The 24,029-nt window shown below is 36.7% G+C and overlaps 5 protein-coding genes across 9 annotated transcripts; 4 read left to right on the top strand and 1 right to left on the bottom strand.

The window, feature by feature from the left end:
* Nucleotides 1–3,274: 3,274 nt before the first annotated feature.
* LOC116006270 (zinc finger A20 and AN1 domain-containing stress-associated protein 4-like) lies at nt 3,275–4,207 on the bottom strand. The gene has a single exon (XM_031246575.1). The coding sequence runs from the start codon at nt 4,050–4,052 to the stop codon at nt 3,618–3,620; it is 435 nt and encodes a 144-aa protein (XP_031102435.1). The 5' UTR covers nt 4,053–4,207; the 3' UTR covers nt 3,275–3,617.
* A 4,055-nt stretch (nt 4,208–8,262) lies between these two features.
* On the top strand, nt 8,263–12,236 carry LOC116006648 (transcription initiation factor TFIID subunit 12-like). 3 transcript variants are annotated; one of them, XR_004095170.1, is made up of 9 exons: nt 8,263–8,828; nt 9,365–9,520; nt 10,098–10,610; nt 10,768–10,842; nt 10,988–11,066; nt 11,150–11,214; nt 11,313–11,348; nt 11,423–11,614; nt 11,802–12,236. XR_004095170.1 is itself a non-coding variant. In XM_031247102.1 (8 exons), the coding sequence occupies exons 1-8, from the start codon at nt 8,289–8,291 to the stop codon at nt 11,549–11,551; spliced, it is 1,593 nt and encodes a 530-aa protein (XP_031102962.1). In that variant the 5' UTR covers nt 8,263–8,288; the 3' UTR covers nt 11,552–12,236. The 3 variants fall into 3 exon arrangements, 1 of the variants encoding a protein (XP_031102962.1); XR_004095171.1 differs by having other exon boundaries at nt 11,781–12,236; XM_031247102.1 differs by having other exon boundaries at nt 11,423–12,236.
* Nucleotides 12,237–13,082: 846 nt separating this feature from the next.
* LOC116006649 (probable uridine nucleosidase 1) lies at nt 13,083–16,396 on the top strand. Of its 2 annotated transcripts, XM_031247104.1 has the most exons (9): nt 13,089–13,400; nt 14,093–14,208; nt 14,326–14,385; nt 14,945–15,127; nt 15,227–15,331; nt 15,407–15,503; nt 15,591–15,698; nt 15,776–15,911; nt 16,033–16,396. In XM_031247104.1, the coding sequence occupies exons 1-9, from the start codon at nt 13,298–13,300 to the stop codon at nt 16,139–16,141; spliced, it is 1,017 nt and encodes a 338-aa protein (XP_031102964.1). In that variant the 5' UTR covers nt 13,089–13,297; the 3' UTR covers nt 16,142–16,396. The 2 variants fall into 2 exon arrangements, with proteins under 2 accessions (XP_031102963.1, XP_031102964.1); XM_031247103.1 differs by having other exon boundaries at nt 13,083–13,400; nt 15,227–15,503.
* Nucleotides 16,397–17,976: 1,580 nt separating this feature from the next.
* On the top strand, nt 17,977–18,990 carry LOC116007425. The gene has a single exon (XM_031248093.1). It carries the CDS (start codon nt 18,264–18,266, stop codon nt 18,585–18,587), a length of 324 nt encoding a protein of 107 aa, XP_031103953.1. The 5' UTR covers nt 17,977–18,263; the 3' UTR covers nt 18,588–18,990.
* A 1,557-nt stretch (nt 18,991–20,547) lies between these two features.
* Nucleotides 20,548–23,877, top strand: LOC116006943 (GDSL esterase/lipase At5g03610-like). Of its 2 annotated transcripts, none has more exons than XM_031247475.1 (5): nt 20,548–20,647; nt 20,746–20,970; nt 21,764–22,023; nt 22,657–22,963; nt 23,499–23,877. In XM_031247475.1, the coding sequence occupies exons 1-5, from the start codon at nt 20,596–20,598 to the stop codon at nt 23,714–23,716; spliced, it is 1,062 nt and encodes a 353-aa protein (XP_031103335.1). In that variant the 5' UTR covers nt 20,548–20,595; the 3' UTR covers nt 23,717–23,877. The 2 variants fall into 2 exon arrangements, with proteins under 2 accessions (XP_031103335.1, XP_031103334.1); XM_031247474.1 differs by having other exon boundaries at nt 23,496–23,877.
* The last annotated feature ends 152 nt before the right edge of the window (nt 23,878–24,029 follow it).

The following is a 24,029-nucleotide window of genomic DNA, read 5'->3' as shown; positions in this document are numbered from 1 at the left end:
TTTTTTGCATTCACTGTTTTCTCCTCCATCTCCACCGCTACCGGTCGTTACTCTCTTATTTTCGCACTGTTGTTTCCCTTTGCTTTGTTTTATTGGTTTAATTTTGTTTGAAGTTTTTGTGTTTTTCCTCTCGTTGTTTTGACGAGTTTCTTCCTCTCGTTTACTTGGCGAGTTCTTTTTTCATAATGTGTGAAACGATAAAACTAGTCATAGCGTACGTGAATCTCATCCTGGGTGACAAACATGACAATGAAAAAGAGACTCCTATGAACTATGATATGCAGTTCAGCCCGATGGAGATATTGTCAATGGATAGAAGAATGGAAATAGATACTCAGGTGGTGTGCAAGACTATTCAACCAGTGTCAGTCTTGGGTACGTTTGACCAAATCATTAAAGAAGCTTTAAGTTCGTTCAAAGAATTCAGCTTCAAATTTGTGAAACAGTCCGCGAATCAAGTTTTCTATGCTAGGGAAGTTGTTTCTATGTCTGACTGTAAGGAATGTTTGATCATTCTATCGATCTTTATTGTAAACGTTTCAGCCTATGATTAATGAATTAGCTTCTTTATTTTCAAAAAAAAAAAAAGAAAAAAAAAGATATGATGGAGCAAAATTAAAAGACGTAACTAAATATAGTAACATTAGAATAGTTGACGACTTAAAGTGAAATTAATTAAAATAAATTTCAATGAATCTAACGTTCTTTTAATTAATACTGTAAAATTAATTTTATGGTCCATTATATATGATGGGGCTTGAGTCAGGCTCATGACAGTAGGTAGGGTTGGGAAATTGGGCCAACAAGTTTTGGTTAGTTGGTTGGAGTCACTATTTTATCAATCATTATTGCATGGACCATGGTCCACAAAGCTGTGTGGACCAAAAATAAAAAGTACATTATTTTTGTATTGAAGGTACATTATTCTTATATTGTAAGTACATTATTTTAGGGTACATTATTTTTGTACTGAAGGTACATTATTTGATATATACTGTCAAATAATGTACCTACAGTACAAAAATAATGTACCTTTTATTTTTGGTCCACACAGCTGTGTGGACCATGGTCAATGCAATAATTTACCCTATTTTATGGACTATAGTCTCACACATAAAAAAGTACATTAATTATTTATGTATATGTATAAAATACATTATTTAAATATGAAAGTACATTATTTTGTATACTATTAAATAATATATTTTTAATATAATAAAAATGTACCTTGTATTTATGAAAAGTACATTATTTGAGTACTGAAAGTACAATATTTTGTACATTATCAAATAATGTATATTTAGTATACAAATAATGTACTTTTAGTATATTTAAATTATACCTCGTATTCATGGTCCACACAAAAAATTGTTAGTCATTTGAATGTGGGCTAGATTAAATATGGTTTGGAGTTACTTAGCAAATAATGAGAAGGTATGATCTAAGATTTCAAGGAGTGAATTGGTAGACTAGGGGTGCCACCCCACCCCGGCATCTGATTTGCGTCCATACCCTAGTCAAGGATGTAGTTGGTCGCTACTGGTAGCTGGTGAGCGACAATGACAACTGTTGTGGGCTAGATGAAATATGATTTGGAGTTACTTAATTAGCAAATAATGAGAAGATATGATCTAAGATTTCATGGGGTGAATTAGTAGACTAGGGGTGCTACCCCACCTCGACATCTGATCCACGTCCCTACCCTAGTCAAGGATGCAGTTGGCCGCTACTGGTAGCTGGCGAGCGACAATGACAACTGTTGTGAGCTAGATGAAATATGGTTTGGAATTTCTTAATTAGCAAATAATGAGAAGATATGATCTTAAAATTTTATGGAGTGAATTGGTAGACTAGGGGTGCCACCCCACCCCCAGCATCTGATCTGCATCCCTACCCTAGCCAAGGATGTAGTTGGCTGCTACTGGTAGCTAGTGAACGACAATGACAACTGTTGTGGGCTAGATGAAATATGGTTTGGAGTTACTTAATTAGCAAATAATAAAAAGATAATGATCTAAGATTTCATGAAGTGAATTGGTAGACTAGGGGTGCCACCCCATCCTTGGCATCTGGTCAGCGTCCCTACCCTGGTCAAGGATGCAGTTGGCCGCTACTGGTAGCTGGCGAGCGACAATGACAACTGTAGTGACTAAAATTGCAAACCGTGATGAGATAGTAATTGGGATACATGTATAGTTCACAACATTTCATACTTCAATTCCATTTATTTTCTCATTATTCTGAATTTTTGGAGTACTATAAATAAGGAGTCTTAGACTCTCATTTCATTTTAAACATCATCATCAACATCCCTCAGACCAACTTTCCCCTCTTGCTCTCTATCATTACTTGTTATCCTTAAGACAATCAGAGTAATTAGCCACTTGAGCTCATACCTAGGGCCAAGTAATTTGCATGTTCATTTATGTTTTTATACCCATAATATAAGCGATCTTTCATTACCCATTATATTAAACTATTTGTTAACATTTATATGTTATTACCATTCATTAGTTTATTCCGAATTCTCTATTTTTTATGATTGGCCTAGTCCGATACAACTATCAATATTAATTATCTTTGACCACCATTTTGGAACTTGTTTGACATTTACATGAGAAAAATCCAACAAAGTTAAATCATGTAACATCATATTATTATATATTAAAATAAGTGAATAAAACAAGTAAACAATATTTAAATAAAAATATGAAACTTTTACCTAGTCATACTATGACTCAAATTGTAAAAGAAATAACAAATTTCACAATTTATATTTATATTTATAGTATATATATTATCCAACTCAAATACATAGAAGACAGCAAATCAAGACCGTCGCTTTCATCCTCCTACCGCCGTTGTTTGTCATCTTTCACCAAATGGATTGAACTTATCCTTTCCTTGATTCCCATTTAGACAATTTTCGTCCATTAGTTGTTAGTCCTTCATTAGGAGTACATTATTTATTCATTGAAACTTTTATTTTAATTCATCAAATGCAAAATTAAATCATTTTAATACAATTAATAGAAAAAAACAAAACAAAACAAAACAACAAAATAATTATAAAAATAGCGATCAAGTCGTACTGATGTAACTGAAAGTCAATAATGGTTAAACGTCCTTCAAACACACGACGTAACCGATAGTCAACAATGGTTAAATGTCATTCAAAAACATGCAACTCCGACTGGAAGTGATCGTAATGCGGAATTATCAAATTAGCGTAAGAATTAGTTCCGTAAACTTTTGTTGATTGTACCTAGTAGAATTGGCAAGTCAGAATTTTTTATTTTTATATTAATTCAATTAATTGTTGTTACAATTACAACTAATTGATTAAGATTTATCATAAACACATCACCAATCAAGTAGTAATTGCATAACAATTATTAACGAGAAAAGAAAAATAGAAAATGAAAAAGATGAATATACATGTCGACAATCACGTATGGCTGACGTGATATCCCACGATTCTCTTTTTTTTTTTTTTTTTTTGATTTTTTTTTCCTCTCCCCCTCTCTCTCTCCTTAGACAATTATAAAATATTATCATCGTCAACCCATTTTCCGGCGAGAAGGCGGCCGTCGGATTCGACGGATCGACGGCCGAGATCATATCTTCTCCAGCTTCTCCGCCTTGACCAGAGGGTTGGCCTTGGCGATGGCTTCTCTTCCCAAGGCCTTAAAATCGAACGAACATCCGTGAATCTCGGGGTACCGGTGGACCCCACAGAAGGTGACCCCACACCGGCACCGGAATCCCGTCAATCCAACCTTTTTCCGGCAAGCCGAGCACCGATTCTTCGCCTCCGGCACCACCGCCGCCGCCGCCGCAGGCGGCGGCGCGGCCGCCCTCCCCTTCAAATTCTCCGGCGACGCAGACGGCGGCGGCGGCGCGGCGAACACGGAATCCGCCGGAGCCTTGGGGCAGATTTCCCGGTAGCATTTGGAGCAGTAATTCTGCGTCGCCGGGCTGCCGAAAAAGCCGCAATTGTTGGCGCAAAGGCGGTGGCCCTCCGGCGATTGGTAGCCGTGCTTCTCCGCCATGGGGAATTGAGTAAAGAAAAAGAGGGAATTGGATGATGATGAAAAGGGGAAAAGAAAGCTGGGGAAGAAAGGGAAATGGGTGAATTTAAGAAGAGAGAGTCATGGAGGGGAGTGGGTTAAACAAAGAATCTCAAAAGGTGTTGAAATGAGGAAGAAGACAAAATAAACCAACGCCATTTTAATATTGAGAAGCAATTTAATCACACAATTTTTTTTTGATAATAATTCAAACAAATATCACAGTCTGGATTTGCCAAAGATATCATGATTAGCCATTTCCCATTAAAAAATTTGTGAATGGGAAGCCAAGAATTTTAAAAACAAAAAAAAAATAATAAGAGTCTAATTGTGAATGGGAAGCACATTAAAAATAATCTAGCTGAATTTGAGTCGGATTTTATCTGAGAATCGCTCTTGAATATTATTTAAGTGATTTAATTTTCTTTAACTTGAATTGATTTGAACACCTTTTGATAAATTATTATTTGCGATTAGCAGTCTCGTGAAACAACTCAGCTAATTGATCAATTCAAAAAGTTAAGGGTCTGTTTACTAACAGAAAACTGTTTTTTGTTTTCTGTTTTTCAATTTTTCAGTTTTCATTCTCTGTTTTCTGTTTAGAAAACTTGTTTACTAACACTTATTTTTCAAATTTATTTTTTCAAATTAACGTTATAAAATTAACAATAAGTTTAATTTCGAGTTATTTTTAGACCTTATATTTAAAATATTTTAAGATACATTTGGTTTAAATAGTAAATATATATTTTACTTTGAAGGCCAATATATGTAAAAAAAAAAAAATACATTTGATATCCGGACCAAATTTATATATGTATATAATATAAATAAAAATATATTTGAACCAATAACCTATTAAGTTCACAAAAATTTTAGTTTAGATAACATTAATATTTTTTGAGCTAATATTTAAAATATGTTTGGATATATTCATTTTAATGACATGTATGTAATATATAATTTTTATTTTCAATTTTAATATAGTAATATATGTGTGAAATTTCGATATCTGATATCTGGACCAAAACCAATAATCAATTGAGTTCAATCAAAATATAAAGCGTGGTATAGATTTCAATTTTTAATTTAGATAATGTGAATGATGTATAATTTTAAGCATAATCAAATAAGTTATGTTTAAATAAATAATGTAAATATAAATGATAGAAGATAATGATAAGTAAAAGAAGATGATAATAAATGTAATCATAGTAATGAATAAATATGTAAGTAGATAATGGTGAGAATGTGGTTATAATGACATATAGTCTAATAGATAATAGTTGATGTTGTTTTTCATTTAGAAAACAGTTTTTTATAGTGTTTCAGTTTTCTAGAAAACTGAAAAATTATTTCCTGTTTTCAAAATAGAAAACTGTGATAGTAAACATGTTTTCTGTTTTCTGTTCTCCAGTTTTCAAAATTTCCAGAAAATTAGAGAAAATTTCCAGTTAGTAAACGCACCCTAATAGTTTAGCTTTTTTGGCAATCGTAGAATACTAAGGTATTGTATGGAATTGACATTATTGTAGATACTAGTGTTTAAGTACTTTGAGAAACCCGTGGATCATGAGTAGTGACATACAAGCACTTTAGGGAATATGTAGACTATCAAAAATATCTAGCGATTTACCTATTTCGCTAGATCTCCATAGGTAACTAGTGATTGAGGTACAATCCCTTATTAGCATTTTGGAAAACTTATGGATTGCGGGCACAAGTATACAACTCAACTAGTGGATCAATTAAATAAAAGTTAATAGTTTAACTTTGTTAACAGTCACAAGATACCAAAGAGATGTATGAAATTGTTGGGAGAAGAGAGGTATGGAATTGGTCTTATTGTTGGCATTAATGTACAAGCACGGTGGAACTTGTGGTCATTGGCACCAGTATACAAGCACATTGGGGAATACGTAGATCGTTCATGCATATTTAGCGATTTATCTCTTTCACTAAATCTCTAAAGGCAAGAGCGGTGGAGCGCTAGTGATTGAATTACAATCCTTTATTAGCATTTTGGGAAACCTATGGGGTATGGCCCCAAGTATATACAAATACTTTGGGGAATAGGTAGATTGTTCAAACATATGGAGAGGGAGTGGGTTCGAGCCTCTGTTGAGGCGATATTGAATCTTTATGCTTCAGTAGGTTGAGAAAGTAGTTATAAATAGATACTGCATTTTAACAGAGTCAATAGTACTAAAAAAAATGTCTAAGGCAAGAACCTATAGACATAGTAGCAGCTATCAAATATGAAAAATAATAGCTAGACTTCTAAGTAGTAAAATTTTTGACACATGTCTTAATTTTATTGGAAAATAAATAAAACAAAGGAAAAAAAATTGCGAACTTCAACTCAATAATTAAAGTATGTCGAGTTAATGAGAAATAATTTTTAAAAAATAGAATAAAAATGAAAGTATATGTAATATAATTCATCAAATATTAATTGTGATGAGGTGGAGATAGGATTATATATACCCAATATAAATGGGAATTCTTGATCCGAACCGATTACATAGAAGTTAAATGCATGCATATACCTTAATTAGAGCAAACACTAATTGTGATTATTGTCCTCTACAATTACATGTATGATGAGCTGTATTATTGAGTTTATGACACCATCTATATATTTTGGTTGCTAATCTACAATTAAGGAAATATTCATGAATTAATTTTGCATTTTTGCATCATTTGACATGATTTGTTATTTATGGCATCATAGATCATTAAAAAACAAAAAATTGAGCCCCAAAGTGCTCACCACTATACCCATGGAGACCGATGGAAGAGGTATATATATCGGAGACTGAACAGCAAGCCCCCAAATATGTTTGTACACTAGTGTGCATAACAATGCCATACTTATTCACCGGTGTCCACTGTTGGCAGAATAAGTCGATACACACACAGTATATACTACTTAAAAATGCGTAGCTACTACTTAAAAATGCGTAGCTACTACTTAATAGTATGCTACTAAATATATAAACTTTTCTCATACATAATATATAGCTTGCAAATCATACATGACACATCAGAGTTAATTTTATTTTTGAAATTTATTTGAAGTGATTAAATGGATGTGGACACTTTTCTAATGCCAAATGATTAACTAGTAGACAATTATATATAATGCAAAGGAATGGATATGAAATTATAATATGAAGGATTCCTAACCTCGAATAACACCAATTTGACTAACATTCGAGACATACTTAGGTGTCAAAACCCAACACTAAGGTTGGTGAAACAAGTACTTTGTACTAATAATTAATGGAAAAAATGAAAAGATTCCTTTTGAATTTTAATAATACGAAAAAAAAAACTTAAGAAAATATTAATTCCAATTTAGAATAAGATTTATTGGAAAAGGTCTTCAATTCGAAAGGGGCAACAAACACAAGTAAAATCAACCTTGGCGGTGCAGTACAGCTATGGTTTTAGCAACAATTCGTGCTTTTCTTTGGACAATTGGACCGACCATTTGGTCATTCATGTCCTTGCAATGATATGGTTATCGATCACAATACGCCAAAGTCATAAAATAATTTCTCCCAAACATTATAAAGGACTAAAAGAGTGAGGAGTCAATGATTTTTGTTTTTATTAATATATTTTTAATTGAATTTTTCATATAAAAATTTTCTAATGCAATTTATCACTCGTATAGTCATATGTGATTGATTTTTAAAAAGAAATAATTTTATAATTTTATTCCAAAAAATGTTAGGGTTATGAGATTAAGCTTCGCATGAATTTGGATATGTCGAGATGTGTGCTAGTTGCCTAATCAACAGATGGCGTATGAGCAAAACCGGCCCCCTACTGCTTGTGTGTTTATCCCTCCTTGCTATGGATTATAACCAACTTGTTTGCTCCAATCACATGAGTGAGGATTGAACCCCCAACATCATGCTTAAGGGATAAAATGCTGAACCACCACGTCAACCATGTTGGTTAGCCAATTTTTTCTATCTCTGGTAACTTTTTAAATTCAATGATCAACCCCCGTGTGTAAATTTATTATTTTTAATTAATTATAATTATAAATTTATAATAATGCAAATTTTTTTTTTATATTTTGCAAAAATATATTTTTTTTATTTTTATTTTTTTTGGTTAATTATCTATGTACCTGTGGTACACTTTATTCCCGCAAAAAATATGTGTTCCATTTGACGGTTAGACCTCGGAGTCTGTTTGTCGATGGAGCAACCACCGCCGCCGCCACAGGCGCCGCCAAATGAGCAACAACTTCCGCCGCAACAGCAGCTACCGCCGCTACAATCAGCTGCGTTGCCGACGGCGCCGCCTCTTACATCCTCCTCCGCTGCGCCGTCCTCGCTTTCACTCCCTCCTCCTGCGGCGACGGATACCGTGCGTTCTCCCAATCCAAACCTAAACCCCGCTCTCAATATCTCCCAATCAAGGCCGGCATCGCAGCCAGCGACGTCGTTTTCTCGGCCATGGCAGCAGCCATCGCCATTCCAGCACTTCTCATTGCCTCCTCCGCCGCCTCCTCCGGGGCCTCACTCTGCCTCCGCCTCCGCCTCCGCCGCTCCTTCGTCTATGCCGCCGCCGCCTCGGGGCGGAATGGCGATTGGTGTCCCGGCCCATCACGTCGGGCCCGGGCCTCCTCCCCCGCCCGCCTCGTTTTCGTCTTTGGCTCCGCCTTCCTTTGGCCAACAATTCGGTGGATTGGGGCGCAATGTGCCTGATTCTGTGCCTACTTCAAGCTCATCCCAGGTCTTATTCATTATATCCCTCCAATGTGATAAAAATAGATTTGATTTTTCATACAAAGATCCAAATTTCATCCTCCCTTGGTTATATAATTGCTAGTTTCAGTAGTTTCTATTCCATTTAATTTGTGTTTTTGTGAAGTTTTACATAAATTCTTTATGTTGGGGCCCACAGTCATTATCTGAAGGTGTGCACGGGTAAATTCACCTTGTCACCTTAGCAAGTAAAAGAATATAAGGAGGTAAATCAGTAAAGATGCATTGGTTCAAATCAAGAAGGCTATCATAGCTGACTAGCTCAAATCAAGAAGGCTAATAGGCTACTCGTTGGGAGTCAAACTTATAACTTGTCGTTACCAAGTCTAAAGCCTGACCAACTTGGTTGGAATTAACATAAAATGTTTAGGATTACAATAGAGAGAGAGAGAGATAGAGTTGCTTCTTGTGATGCATTGCATGAATGTTGTTGTTTAGGATTGCAAGAGAGAGAGAGAGTTGCTTCTTGTGATGCATTGCATGAATGTTGTTTCCAATGTACAGGTGAGACAGCCAATACAAGGAATGCAAGGAGTGGGAATTATGGGTGCCATTGGTTCCAGTTCAGCAATGAGGGCAGCTGGGGTTCCTCAACATCCATTGAGATCAATTACCTCATCTCTTAGAGCACAGGCTGTCACTCAGTCTCCTGGTTCACAAGTGAGCATTTTCTGTTGTTATTTGCCCTTGAAGTCTATTGCTCTGATGATTTGGTTTAAATATAACTGCTTAGCTTAGGTTTAGTGGTTGTTTGATGCATACAATACTATTAATCTTTCATTGGTAGTGCCTTAGTGGTTCTAAGAACTTTGGGTGATGATAAACTTGATTTAATGTATGCATGGTGTTACTGATCATGAAGTTGAGACTTTTGCTCTCAAGGAGGATGATGATATTGAAACACCATCTGTCCAGTGTAGGAGGCAATAAAGAATAAGCAACAGATCATCAGCTATAGTAGCAAGGATAGTTTTCAAACAGTTGATTTGGTAACCACAAGGTTACAAGTTCAACTCTCAGCACAGAGCGGCCTATTGGCCTTCTTGGTTTTAGCCAGTCAGCTATAGACAATCTAGACTAGTTTGTCTCCTTGTGAATTTTTGCTGGCTAGGGTCACAAGGCGGGGTTTACCCAGTGCGCACCTGTAGTAGGGGCTGCGTGTTTCCTATGTCACCCCAAAAGAAGGATAGTTTTCAAACTTATTGAAGCTATATTTTCTTCGTCTTTCTCCTTTCAGAATTTTCAAGGACATGGCATGCTGAGAGTTCAATCAGTGGGATCTCCAATTTCTCCTGCTACTTCTCAGAGTCCACAGTCGCAGAATCAGCCTTGGTTATCTTCGGCTGCACAAGGGAAGCCTCCGTTGCCACCCCCCTCGCTGAGGCCTCAGATGAGCCCACAATTATTGCAGCAACGCTCTCATATTCCTCCACAGCATCACCATACCATGCCTACCTCTCCGCAGCCACAGCATACATCTTCTGCCCAACAGTCACAGCCTTCAAGTTCAGTTCCCGCTCCTGAGAACTTGGCACAGCAAGTTCAACCATCAAGGAATCAACAGTCTTTCCCCAATCAACCACCAATTGCAAGGGGTCAAGGATTGGGAATTCAAAGGCCCCCGTCTCTTGCAACGCTGCAACCTGGTTCTGTTCAGGCCGGATCACTTTTTAGAACTGCTGCTGTGGAGACTGAGGAGCCTTGTAATAGGATTCTGAGCAAAAGAAGCATCCAGGAGCTCGTGACTCAGGTGAGTAATTCACACCATATTTCTTTACCCACTTTTCAAATTACTCTTGTGTTTGAGGGCATATATCACCTTAAATTTGGCTTGTACTTTAATGTGTTTTTTTGGTACTCCTCCATCAGTTTATGCCCATCTATTTGACTAAATATTCCACTGACAGATTGATCCCTCAGAGAAATTGGATCCTGACGTTGAGGATATCCTTTTAGATATTGCTGAGGACTTTGTGGAATCTGTAAGATATAAATTTTTTTCCCAAGAATTATAATAGCCCATAATTTGAGCTTTACTCGAAATTAACATACATAGTTTTTCTTTTGCCTGCTCATAGCTACTGACTAGTTTATGTGTTTCCCTTCCCATCACATCTGTTGGAACAGATTACAACCTTTGGTTGCTCATTGGCAAAACACCGAAAATCCTCTGTGCTAGAATCGAAGGACATCCTTATAAACGTTGGTCAGTAATTGGAACTCGGAAGTTGTGTAAGTGGTTCTATGTACATTGGCAGTGCTTAATGTTTAGTGGATGCTTTGGTTCAGAAAGGAACTGGAACATATCTCTTCCGGGGTTTAGCGGGGATGAAATTAGGACCTACAAGAAACCAGTACGAACATCTCTTCCTATCAAGTGTACATAATTTCGATTCATAGGCAAAAACAGTGTCTTGTGTCTTTTTCTAACGCTTCACCTCGTGTTCCCCAGTTCACAACTGACATTCACCGAGAGCGGCTTGCTGTTGTAAGTTTGAAAACTAAACTCCGACTAAATCTAGTATGAACACCTGTTGATATCATACGTTCGTTCTGTGGCAGATCAAGAAATCTGTCGCCACTGCAGAGGCGTCGAATTCAAAGAGCGGGGCTGGACAAGGTGGAAACTTGAAGAGCCATATGGGAAAAGCACCTGCCAATATTATGAGTCCCCCTAATACAAAAACCTAAAGCTCTAACACCATTGTTTTGGAACACTGGTTGTGCCAAGCTTACCATTACACCAGTCACCAGGTATGCTGACTCTGTTACAATAGAGTATCTGTTCATAAGAGTCAATATCACCTCTACTGAGGCTTGAACTCACAACATCTCATATGGGAGTGCAACTTGGTACCACTAGACCACAAGGCCTTAGCTCCTGTTTATTGTTTCTTGATCTTCTATCTTATATGCATAGTGTATGTACTCTCTCATCCAGCGCAACTTGAGGGTGTCGAAATCTTTTCTGTCCACAACTTTAGCGTAACAACAACATCATCATCATCATCATCATCATCATCATCCCCGCGGTGAATAACAAAGTGAAGGCTGCACAATGACCCGGAGGCGCAATACCCGAATATGGGCAGGAAAAACGGAAAAAAGCACTGAACTTTCCTATTGCCAAACTCTTCCCAGTTGAGGCAAGTACATAGAAATAGTCAAAAACCAATACTCTGAACTCTCTGTACTTGCTGTTTTTACATACAATTGATGGCTTTATGGATTTTCTATGCCTTTAGATCTTGTTTTCAATCAACATCTCCACCGGATCTGCCATGGTCCATGGATAAGCACTATCTGTTTTTGAGTTTTGACAGCTAAAAATTGCTAATAAAAGCAATCAACATATGTTTCTGAGTTGTCAGTGGCATATTCTAATCTTCTAAGTTAATGCTTTTCTGACATGACATGCAAGTTGAACTAAAAAACGTTAATTTATGTTTGTCTCACATGCAACAAGAGTTGATCGAACGACCAAAAAGATATGTACTGATTTGTATGTTTGCTGATTTTTTTTGCCTTACAACCTTTTCTCACCAACGTGTACTTTTTAGTATTTATGTTACAAGACAAGAGAAATACGGAATAATAAATTATAAAGCTCTACATCAACAACAATACAATTCTTTTTGGGTAACGATGAAATCGCATCCACCGAAAGTGTAGATTACGCAAACTTTACTTCATGACAGAAAAGAAACACAAAAAAGTAAACAAATTTAGGTTACCCATAACTAACAAACTCAAACCAAGCAAATCAATAAGTATCTCTTATGGACAATCAAACTTAGAACTTTAAAATTAAAAAAATTAATATTTTCTCGAGTTGTTTTCTCAATTGTTGGCGCAATTAGCAATATTATTTGGTTAGCGGACAATTAGTTTGCACATCTTTTTCAGTAAATAAAAAATTTTGAGTTTAATAATTGTGTTAAGAGTTAAAATTACAAAATTTTTAAAGAGTTAGTGTATATTAGTAAATAAAAAGTTGGGGATTAAAAATTAAAAATGAATCTTTGAAAGAAAAATTACAAATGAATCTTTCAAAGAAAAATAAAAAATGATTTTTTTAGGAGGAAAAGAATATATCATTCTCTGAAGTATGAGCACTGCAGAATTGAAAATCTCACTATATTCAATAAATATACGCAAACATGGAGGCGTTGCAGACGTATACTCAACTATAACAGAAAAGTTATTGGGTGGCTGGGTGGAGTGGGTGGGGGAGAAAAAGCACTTCAATTCATTATATATATATATATATATTAAACTCTGTCTTTTCAATTAGCTTGGGATATATCGTGCATATGATACACTCGCACTTCGATTTGCTGCAAAAATCTGTCTTTTTGAGGAACCAAAGATTCTACCTTTTCCCCCCATTGTATCAGATACTGCTTTCTGTAATCAGTTAAGCTTCGAGAAACAGTGATGCCGATTTCCGACGGAGATTTACCGGCCGGCGTGGCTGAGGTTTATTCGTCTGCTGGGAAGAATCCTGAGAAGATCATCATCGACACTGACCCAGGAATCGGTGAATCCTTTTGCCCTTTTTGTTAATGGGTCATTATAGCAGTCATTTATACTTAGGAAGAATCTCCTGCTACTTTGCAGTGTTCACTTTTTTTTTTTTTTTTTTAATTAATCAATTAATTAATTTTAGGGATGGGGGGTTAGCTGGTGGGGTGGGCTTAGTTTTATTGAACTACTAGAAAGATGGAAACTTTATTTCATCAAATCAACATAGTACATAAGGAATATGATATATTGATATTCCTTTGGTTCTTCTCTGTATTGTTTTATGCTGTATTTGATCCTATGATATTCTTGCCAGACTTAGTCAAAGGTGGAATTTTTCCCAGAATCTTGGCATTTGACAAGGAGGAAAATGGGTTAAAAAGGGAAAAAAAGGATAGACATAAGTACTCAATTTTACTGATGAAGATCTTTGTGAATTACTGAGGTTTACATATACTAACAGATTTAAGTCATTTCTAGTTCTATGCATTTGGAAGAGTTATTAAGTATTTTCTACATGGTAATGGTAACTTTACAATCCACTAAGCAGGATAAATCATGAAATATCTACCTGATTCTCAGTGGTAAAGGGGTAAAGAGTATGTTTATAAGCTAATGAACAGATTAGAGAGTTTCGAGTTTTAGGTGGTTTTCATTTGTCAAATGTGGGATGCAATTGAGCCTTTTGTTTTCTTGGTTGGTATCTAGATGATACTGTGGCAATACTGATGGCGTTTCAGACACCACATTTGGAGATACTAGGATTGACAACGATATTTGGCAATGTTACTACAAAAAATGCGACGAGGAATGCATTACTTCTGGTAAATATTCCTGTACCTGTAAATAGCAGTAACCATAAGTTGTTATTTTTACTCCGTATTAAATTTTGTTTGAATCATGTTCGTGATCAAAAACTGTTTAATCGTGCAAAAGGATAGTGTGAGATTGCTGGACGTCCAGATGTTCCTGTGGCAGAGGGTAGCCCCGAGGCACTAAAGGTAATACTTTTATCATTATGATGCATTTTACCGAATAGGATGAAGTTAACACAATAATTCTTCCCTCGAATCTATTCATTTTCCAGATGTTGTCTCTTCAAAAACCTCACGAGGTCATGTTATATTATATGTGAGAAAGAATCATTCCATGACATAATTTCTTTCTGTAATGATTGTATTGTTTCTTATACCCCATCAACAATGTATGCCCGCCTTTTGTCTCAACAATTGCCTTTTAACAATTTGCATTGACTGAGTACGAAAAGTGGTTGGACTGTTCTTAACACCTATTAGTGTTGCAAATTAAATAGCGGCAAAAATTTGATTTAAGCTTATCTTTATTGGTTGACCTGCTTTATTCATCACTCACATATTGCAAGTTCTTTGTTATTGCAGTAGGTAGATACCTAAACGTTACCTAATATTGATGGCAAAACCATTTATTTGTCCATTATTATTATTAAAAACTTTAAATTCATTAACCTTTTTGAGTTTTTACTTTTTATGAGTAATAATTTTTGTCAGCATGATGTGACCTGGCTATTTCGTTGTTCAACAGAGGGGAAAGCCACGCATTGCAGATTTTGTTCACGGTGCAGATGGTTTGGGTAACTTAAGCTTACCGCCTCCAAAATCCAAAAAAAGCGAGAAATCAGCATCTGATTTTTTGGTTGATAAAGTTTCGGAGTTTCCTGGTGAAGTGTCTATACTTGCATTGGGACCGCTTACAAATTTGGCTCTGGTTAGTAGGATCTAATTACAGTCAAACTATATGTTCTACACTATCTAGTTCGTTTGTCACGTTTGAACCGAATAAATCATTGCTCGTTTCTTTGTTTAGGCAGTTAAGAAGGACTCATCGTTTGCAAGCAAGGTGAAGAGGATAGTAATCCTTGGCGGTGCGTTTTTTGCCTTGGGAAATGTTAATCCCGCTGCTGAAGCCAATGTGCGTAATCCTATTCCTTCGTTTCTGATCTTCTGCATTTTACTTTCCATGAACTTATTATTCTCTCGACATCAGATCTATGGGGACCCGGAAGCTGCGGATGTCGTGTTCACCTCAGGCGCAAATATTGATGTCGTTGGCATTGACATTACAACGCAAGTTAAAATGACAGGTGCTTGCTCGTTTTAAGGTTTCTATAATCTTTGTTCTTTATAGATACACACTTCCTTTGCTCATTTTAAGCGCCCCGTGGTTTCAGATGCTGATCTTGATGAACTGAGGCAATCCAATGGCAGGCACGCGCAATTCATATGCGACACCTGCAAATTTTACCGGGATTGGCACGTGAAGTCTGATGGCGTCTATGGTAATTAATCTTCTTCCCAGACTGCATTATATTATGTATCGAGTTGTTAATTGTCGTCTCTGTCACTCTCTCCCCAGGAATTTTCCTGCACGACCCTGTCAGTTTCGTGGCATTAGTCCGACCTGATCTCTTCACGTTCAGGAAAGGGGTCGTGCGTGTTGAAACGCAGGGCATCTGCACGGGGCATACGCTAATGGATCAAGGGCTAAAAGGGTACGTATTCATTCATCATATAAAACATAAATGTGTAGTCTTACTATCAGCTTAGCCTTTCAGTTGAAATGGAACCCGTCCTCCAATTCACACAACTGTAACCGTTTCTTGCAAAATGCAGATGGAATACGAGCAACCCGTGGACAGGCTACTCTCCGGTTTCGGTTGCATGGACAGTTAATGTGGATGAAGTTCTGAGTTATGTCAAGAACATGTTAATGAAACCATAATTTGAACGATGCATTTTCTGACTTGGGGTTTAACTCTGTAAAGTGTTGTCCAATAGTGTAAAATTATTGTACTCTTTATAGTCCTCAGTGTCTGTATTTCTGCAATTGTGAACAAAAATGTTGTATGTTGTTGTAGTGGGCAAGTAATTACGTTACTTGTTCACACATCTTATTTGTGAAAAAACTGAAAATACAATAAAACTCGTGTCCACATAAGATGCAATTTTACAAAATAATTATGGAGTATTTATTTCTCATCGCTTTCAAATTCTATTTTAGTTGATGTGTTAAAATCTTTTATTTTTTTTTATTGAATGACGAGAAAAATCTGCAGTCACTATTTAAGGATATGTACGGAGAAAATTTTGTTTTTGTGTAATATCTCACAAGCTACCACATGTTGAGAAAGACCAACCCTCCTATGTCCTGTATTCTTTTTTGAACCTTGGAAGGGGTCCTCTTTGTGATGCTATGGATGGTTGTTCGAAGTGTAAGGAGTAAACTCAGACTCGAATAGAATAGGATCGTATGTGTTGGGTCCTTCAAGTGTCATATTTTGGTTGACTTTTTTTCCTTCTGGCCCCACGCGACTAAGTTACGTTTTACCGCCGTAACACTAAAATAAAAGGTTGCACATGAGCTCTTGTTTTACAGTGTGGTGACAGGACTGTTGGGGGAGTGGCTCCCGAGTGTCGATAGGGCTAAATTTGTAGGGGTCATGGCAATACATAGGCTCATTTCCTTCTCTTTTAGATGAACGGGGTGGTTTAAAAAGCGTTTTTCAATCAATAATCTCTCGGAGCGAAGGGTTAGGCAGATAGTATGAGCCCTCTAACTTCCAATTATGTGTTGTGTGGCTCCCGAGTAGCGAATGAAGAGGAAAGGCATTGACCATTTCAAATAATGCCACTTGTCGATGGAGTAGAAAGTCTGGGGGTGGCCAAACTTGTCAAATTTAAACCGTGAACTTAACTCATTGGAAATTGAAAGTTGGTACAAGGTTGAAACTTTTGCAAGCTATTAGGTTTCCTTATCACAAATTCAGCACAACCTTTTATTTTTCACGCAACTCAATAGACATCCTTAGCGAGGAAAGTACTAAAGTAACCATTATATCGTGCTTAAGAATTATCATGAAAGCGTACATTAGATAAATTATGTTATTTCAAACTATACAAGAGAGATAAATTGCAATCTTTTTGTACGAGAACTATACTCCACCCACTCGATCACCCTTTCGGGACAACTATCACCTTCTTTTACGGCAATTAATAGTTTGAGGTATGTAGCTTAATTAATTAGGTAAATCATGGTTAAAGAATGTATATTGCTAGATAATAACTTGTTAATCACTTTTAGTTGCACATCAAATCCCATGACCTAATCATAACCAACATGCCAACATTTGCTTAATTAAGATCATTCGAGATAAGATTTTTCAATATAGTATTATTTATATATTGAGTAATGCTACACACCCCTTTTAAATTTTCTCTTCTTATTTATGTTTCAGGCATGACACTACCTAGTTAATTAGTTACTTTAATGTTTAATTAAAAATAACAAATTTGATTAGGGTGAGGGACTGTATATTCTTGTTCCTCGAGAGAGGTCGATAGGACACCTCGTGGCGGGACTAAACGTAACTCATTTTTGTTTGAAGAAAGTCAATCAAACCCATCATTTGTTCACATCAGTCTTTTAAGGAAGCATTAGAAAAAAATGCAACCTAAACCACGTACTAGAAAAACAAAAACAAAAAGTCAAACCTAAAGTGTATGTTTTCTTGATGGTTCATCAAATCAAAGGCCCAGGTTCATTTATGTTGAACACAAGTCATCATGTACTCAGTCATGGCGGAATAAAGCGGTTGAACCATCTCTCCCCCCCTCTCATGGTGGTTAGTTCAACTTCAATTCATTTTCTTGTCTATATCAACAGTTACCAACTACTCCCTCCCCACTCCAATTCAACATCATACGTTGAAAACCAACTTCTCCTAATCCTCAACTACAATTCACACAACCTCAAAAAACCAAACCCTCAATTCTCCGCACCCTATAAATCAACCTTAAACTAACTGCGTTCTTCAATTCAATTCAATTCATCGTCAGACGTAATAATGTCAACGTCGTCGTCCATGAATGTCCTGGCGGAGAAGCTGTCGTGGTACTGCGCTTTGTTGGTGGCGCTCATGCTGGTTCTGAGCTGCTGCGAGTCGACGGAGAGCGAGTTCGCCGCCAAGATGATGGTGGAAACGCCGCCGCACGCGGCGGCGGGGGGTTGCGACGAGATTTACGTGGTGCGGGAAGGGGAAACGCTGCATACCATAAGCGATAAGTGCGGAGATCCTTTCATCGTTGAAGAGAATCCTCATATTCATGATCCCGATGATGTTTTTCCTGGCTTAGTTATCAAGATTACTCCGTTCAAGCAGCGTCTCTAGTTTATATATATCATCCTATAATATTATGTTTTTTTTTTTTTATTATCACCATGTAGTATTGTAAAAAAAAAAAAAATTGTTCACAATTTATCATTCAAGAATCAACTGAATTGCCTGTTGTCTTGTCTCCCTAAGTGGTGGTTTGTAAAGAAATGAATTACCCGTTTTACTAGCTAGGCATGCATGGCCTATGTGGTACAGTATTTAAGTTTACATAGCTCGATTTTATATGAGTAATAATACACCTATTTTTATTTTTTACTTCATTTTTTACTCTCAACTTAGGCGTCATATTCTTATTAATATTATTTTTCTCTTCTATAAATCTAATCATAGACACATGACGGAAGTTTTACCGTAGGAGTACATGTATCATTTACCATTTTATATATAAGGTTGTATTGTGTCACCATTGAGTTGACCATATGTGAGGTTATAGCTAACTGTCCTCTATGTAATAGGAGTTGGGTCAAGGGCCCAAGGCAAGTAATTCACATGGGATGGGTTACTTTGTCTTATGCCCACATGTTATAATTGTATTTAGGGTAGTATAGCACGGCCCATATATAGGGTTGTGTCAGCCCATCACTCTCCATATACATTCATCTTGGTTTAATTTTAAGTTGCCTAATTTTTAGTGGACTGAAATGATAATTGTAGCTGTTATGGGTTGTCCACGGCAAATTATGCTGTGGACCCAAGGTGGACATGGGTCCAAAACTATGTCGTTTTTGTCTTCTTTTTTTTTTTTAATTAGTAAACATATTGCTGAATATAGAGTTGTCCAAAAATGTGTGAATGTAGAGGTTTCAAAGTGTGAATGTAGAGTATAGAAATCGTGAATGTAGAGTTGCCCAGAAATGTGTGAATGTGGAGGTTTCAAATTGCTAATATGTAGTATAGAAATCGTGAATGTAGAGTTATGCATGTGTGAATCTGTAATAGAGTTAAGAAGTTCTAGCAACTTGTATCCCTGTAATGTGTGAATGTGGAGTTCTTAAGTTGTGAATGTGGAGTATAGGACCTGTGAATATAGAGTTTTGAATGTGTGAATGCATAACAGTGGTAATATAGTTACTAAACATATAATCATGTAATGTGTGAATGTGGAGTTTACAAATTGTGAATATACAATATAGTGTATGTGAATGTAGAGGTCCACGGCATAACAATCCGTTGTCCACTTGTCCCTTCATCTCGATGAAGAAGGAAACTACAAATCTTATCTTTCTGCTTTTATTTTGCTATGATATAGTAAATATATATATATATATATATATATATATGCGCACACACGTATATAGTCCCACACGGAAAGAAATGCCATGCATGTGTCATCTAGTACTAGCTTTATTACAGTATTAGGCAATTCCCGAGGAAAAACGGAAAAAAGTTTTACAATCTGTTATTTTCTTGGTGAGTTTGGCCAGCCAAGAAAATTGATGTATACCATATATATTACTATACTCCAATAACTCATATTGTTAGTATTAGTTCACAATTAAGTGTATATTTTGTTTACCAATGCTATACTATTGACAGGTGAGAACTATTCACAACCAAGTAGTAATTTAGAATGTACTATTAACATGTAGCTCAGTAACTTAAAATGTACTATTAACACAGGTACTGACTAGCTGTTACTAGTAACATAGAATGAACTAGTACGTGACAGATGGACTAGCAGGTAGTTACCTTATCTTGTAACCAATAAGGTAGAATATACTATATAAGACTATTAAAACATGGGCTAGCATCAATAGTTAGCTAACCTTATTTAGCTCAGAATGTACTATTGACACAAATGCTGGCTAGCAACGTAACGACCAGTCGACCAGTAATATAGAATGTACTATTGACAAAAGTGTTGGTCATAGAATTTACTATTAACCCAGGTGCTGATTAACACAATATAATTGGAATGGACAAAAAAGCTCCTTGATACGCATAAATACCGATGCCGCCAGTTCCTTCATCCCCACCTTCAAAGCTCTGCAATATCCCTCACATGAAGCTCTCTAAACCTCTCTTCTTCTCCTTCATCTTTCTCCTCACTATCGGTGCATATTTCTCCATCAGTCTTTTCTTTCCTTCATCCAATTCATCACAGAATATATAAAGATTCATCTGTTTTTTTGTTTCTGTTTTCTGGTTTCAGGGAATCCCGCCGGTGTTCATGCTTCTGATGCAGGCTATAATGACGGCAAGAAGAACGGAATAAATGGGCTCCGACCGACCAAACTGTTTGTTTTCGGAGATTCGTACGCTGATACCGGGAACAGCCGGAAAGTGGCGTTTTCTTGGATGGAGCCGTATGGCATCACCTTCCCCGGCCAGCCTTCCGGCCGCTTCTCCGACGGCCGTGTCCTTACTGATTTTATTGGTATGTATTTATGGTCTCTCCTGTCATGGCATTAACCAAAACTTGAAAATCATTTAAAAAAAAAAAAAGATTTGATTTTTATATGATTATTCACGAACATACGATATTGGTAATGTCTAATGTGAAATGGTTTTTACGTTAAAGAAATCTGATATAACTCAAAGCTAAGGTAGTTCAAATGCTAAAAGAACTTAGTTTGTTTGTGGTGAAGAATTTTAAAATAACTCAAGTGCGGACATCAGAGACAATATATATATGTTTGAAGTTATGAGTCTAATTAAAACAACCCTTTCAAAGGTGTTTTATATAAACTAGTAGGATGTTTAATTATTGGACCGTTCTGATTGCATAACACATGAGGTGGGACCGTGATAGTCTAAATATGATCATCATCTTCATATACTTTATATTTGTGCACCTTTAACTTTTTCCTTTTTGGCTAATATAAACGTCGTTTTTACTAGGAGTGATTTATTGAACTTCTTGGTTTGAGCCGATCAGCTATAAACTTGGTTTAGTTATTGTGATCCCTTGCTGATTAGGGTCACAATACATGGTTGATTTACCTCAATTAGGGTTACATGATGAAGTTTATCGAGCACACACCTTTAGATAGTAATTGTGAGTTTTACTGTCATTTCAAAAAAAGAATAAAAGAAACATTCATTTTCTGATCCCAAAATATATAGTCGAGTGAGTGAAACATGATCATCACGAGTTTAATTAGGGTCATAACACACATTTCTTTCTATCTAATTTTTCAATGTGATTTGTTGCATATATGTGTGAACAGCTGAGTTCTTGGGAGTGGAGTCTCCTACACCGTACAAATCGATGAAGTATGGTCCGAGTGGTGTGGACTTTGCATTTGGCGGCACCGGCGTGTTTGATACAATATATCCGGCGCCGAACATGACCACACAGATCGATTTTCTCCAAAAACTCATTAATGATTCTGTGTATACAAACACCGACCTGCAGTCTTCCATGGCCTTAGTTACCCATTCCGGCAATGACTATGCTACCTATCTACTCAAAGGTGGCACCAAAGTGGTATGCTAACTAAAACCATCCCTTTAATTCATCTCATCATAAAACCCATGCATATATAACATTATATATAATGATATAGAAATCTGTTGAAATGTGGCCACACCTTCGCAATCGGTGCGGTTCACACCCCTCAATGTTAGAAAATGCGTCATTCAATGTTAGAAAACGCACCACAATGAAAATACACAAAAATACCAAAAAACACACCACACCCAAAATAATTGCACCATAACTTCCTTGTTCCTAATGGTGCATTTGATAACACTCTGTGGTGTATATTTGCATACCCAGTGGTGTGTTTTTTGGTGATGCGTACCTAATGATGCATATTTGTGTAATGCATTTTTTAAGGGTGTATATTTGTATACATAGTGGTGGGGCAGCACTGACCACATGTTAAGGGGCGGCCACACATCACCAAAAATGCACCATTACGTATGAATAAACGCACTACACAATGTTCGAAAATGCACAATTAGGTGTGGGTGGTACAATGCATTTTTTTGGGTGTGTTGTGCGTTTTGTGGTGTATTTGTGCATTTTCTTAACGGCTGCCTTTTTTAAGCCATGTTAAGTCGCGACTGAATTTGAACTGAAGTCTATGAAATTTATAGATTGAAGTGTGAATATTAGGGTTTGCCAATATACATGATCACCGTGGTGAAGAAGCTAGGTGCAAATATGAAGCGCCTACACAGCTTGGGAGTGAAGAAAGTGAGCGTCACCTCTCTGGAGCCCATAGGTTGTCTTCCCAGAGCCACTGTCCATTCATCTTTCCGGAAATGCAACGACATCGAGAACATCATCGCCGTGCTACACAACAAGCTATTGAAGAAAACGGTGGCGCGGTTGAATAGAAAGACCCCAGACTCCCCTTACTTCATTCTCGACCTCTATAGCTCCTTCCTCACCGTATTCAAGCAGAACGAACTCAAACCAGGTAATTCATTGTATTGCATTCAATACTCTCAGTATGTGCTCGAGGAGTCAAATGGGCGGGTTTGGACCGACACACCAATAGCTCATTTATTTTTTGGACTATGTCGGTCCAGGGCTGATTTTTTTATTTGCGTGGCTCTGTGCTGGTAAATAAGTGAGGCCCTATCAAAATATAAATAAATTGTGAATTGAAGAAAAATTGCATAGAGAAAAATTTGCACGCCTTAAAATCCGACACGAGGTCAAAATTTTGGAGTCCTGTGCTATTGTCAATCTTGCATGCCCTAAAATCCGACCCTATATCAGTCTTACCTGATGACAACATTTTTGACCGAACTTATAGCTACTGTCTCAACCAAATTAATGAAGCACGAGTGAGGTCCGAACGCACCCCTGTCATGTGAAGTGCAACTGAGTGTCACTAGAACACAAGTTCTTTGGCTGCTAATCTATCTATTTGATACCTCTATTATGTGCTTAGAATGTCAACAAACTTCATAACCTTAATATTTCCGAATGGTGTGGATCATTAGCAGAAGGTGGGAGGAGGTTCGAGACGCCATTGAAGGCCTGCTGCATGGGTGTAAGCGAAAAAAACAAGTGCTCGGATGTGGACGATAAAGGGATGAAGTTGTACACGATGTGTAGCGATCCAAACGCGACCTTCTTCTGGGACGGCGTTCACCCTAGTCAGGCAGGATGGCAGGCTGTTTATGATGTTTTGAAGCCTACTCTCCATGAACACTTGTTCTAGGCTTCTAGCTTTCAGCATGGTTTTCATGAACTTCTCCAATTTTCACTTGCATCCCTAGATTCTTGTTTAGTCTATATTGGTACCTTTTGTTCTTATATCTACAAATATAATATCTACAGACTACAAATTTAATAAAAGTCAATTAAAAATGTTTAAATGAATGGTTTATATTATTATTTTTTTAGAACCTTTCCCTCTTTACCCTCTATTATATTATTTTCTTTCTTAAATAACTCTACATTCCGTTAGTATAAATTTTAGTAACAGAATAGTCCGTTAACTATTTATTATTATTAACTTATTCATTGATTTC

This window comes from Ipomoea triloba, chromosome 15 (genome assembly GCF_003576645.1).
Source record: "Ipomoea triloba cultivar NCNSP0323 chromosome 15, ASM357664v1".
Lineage (NCBI taxonomy): Eukaryota > Viridiplantae > Streptophyta > Magnoliopsida > Solanales > Convolvulaceae > Ipomoea > Ipomoea triloba.
The sequence above is the reverse complement of the archived record's forward strand: the minus strand, read 5'-3'. Positions and strand labels throughout refer to the sequence as shown.

Coding starts and splice junctions, on each gene's coding strand:
- LOC116006270 (XM_031246575.1), bottom strand. CDS start 4,052: ATGGCGGAGAAGCACGGCTACCAATCGCCGGAGGGCCACCGCCTTTGC.
- LOC116006648 (XM_031247102.1), top strand. CDS start 8,289: ATGGAGCAACCACCGCCGCCGCCACAGGCGCCGCCAAATGAGCAACAA. Junction 10,611..10,767: donor TCCAGGAGCTCGTGACTCAG/GTGAGTAATTCA, acceptor TTCCACTGACAG/ATTGATCCCTCAGAGAAATT. Junction 10,843..10,987: donor CTGAGGACTTTGTGGAATCT/GTAAGATATAAA, acceptor CTGTTGGAACAG/ATTACAACCTTTGGTTGCTC.
- LOC116006649 (XM_031247103.1), top strand. CDS start 13,298: ATGCCGATTTCCGACGGAGATTTACCGGCCGGCGTGGCTGAGGTTTAT. Junction 13,401..14,092: donor CGACACTGACCCAGGAATCG/GTGAATCCTTTT, acceptor GTTGGTATCTAG/ATGATACTGTGGCAATACTG. Junction 15,699..15,775: donor GAAGTCTGATGGCGTCTATG/GTAATTAATCTT, acceptor CTCTCTCCCCAG/GAATTTTCCTGCACGACCCT.
- LOC116007425 (XM_031248093.1), top strand. CDS start 18,264: ATGTCAACGTCGTCGTCCATGAATGTCCTGGCGGAGAAGCTGTCGTGG.
- LOC116006943 (XM_031247474.1), top strand. CDS start 20,596: ATGAAGCTCTCTAAACCTCTCTTCTTCTCCTTCATCTTTCTCCTCACT. Junction 20,648..20,745: donor CATCTTTCTCCTCACTATCG/GTGCATATTTCT, acceptor TTCTGGTTTCAG/GGAATCCCGCCGGTGTTCAT. Junction 20,971..21,763: donor TGTCCTTACTGATTTTATTG/GTATGTATTTAT, acceptor ATGTGTGAACAG/CTGAGTTCTTGGGAGTGGAG.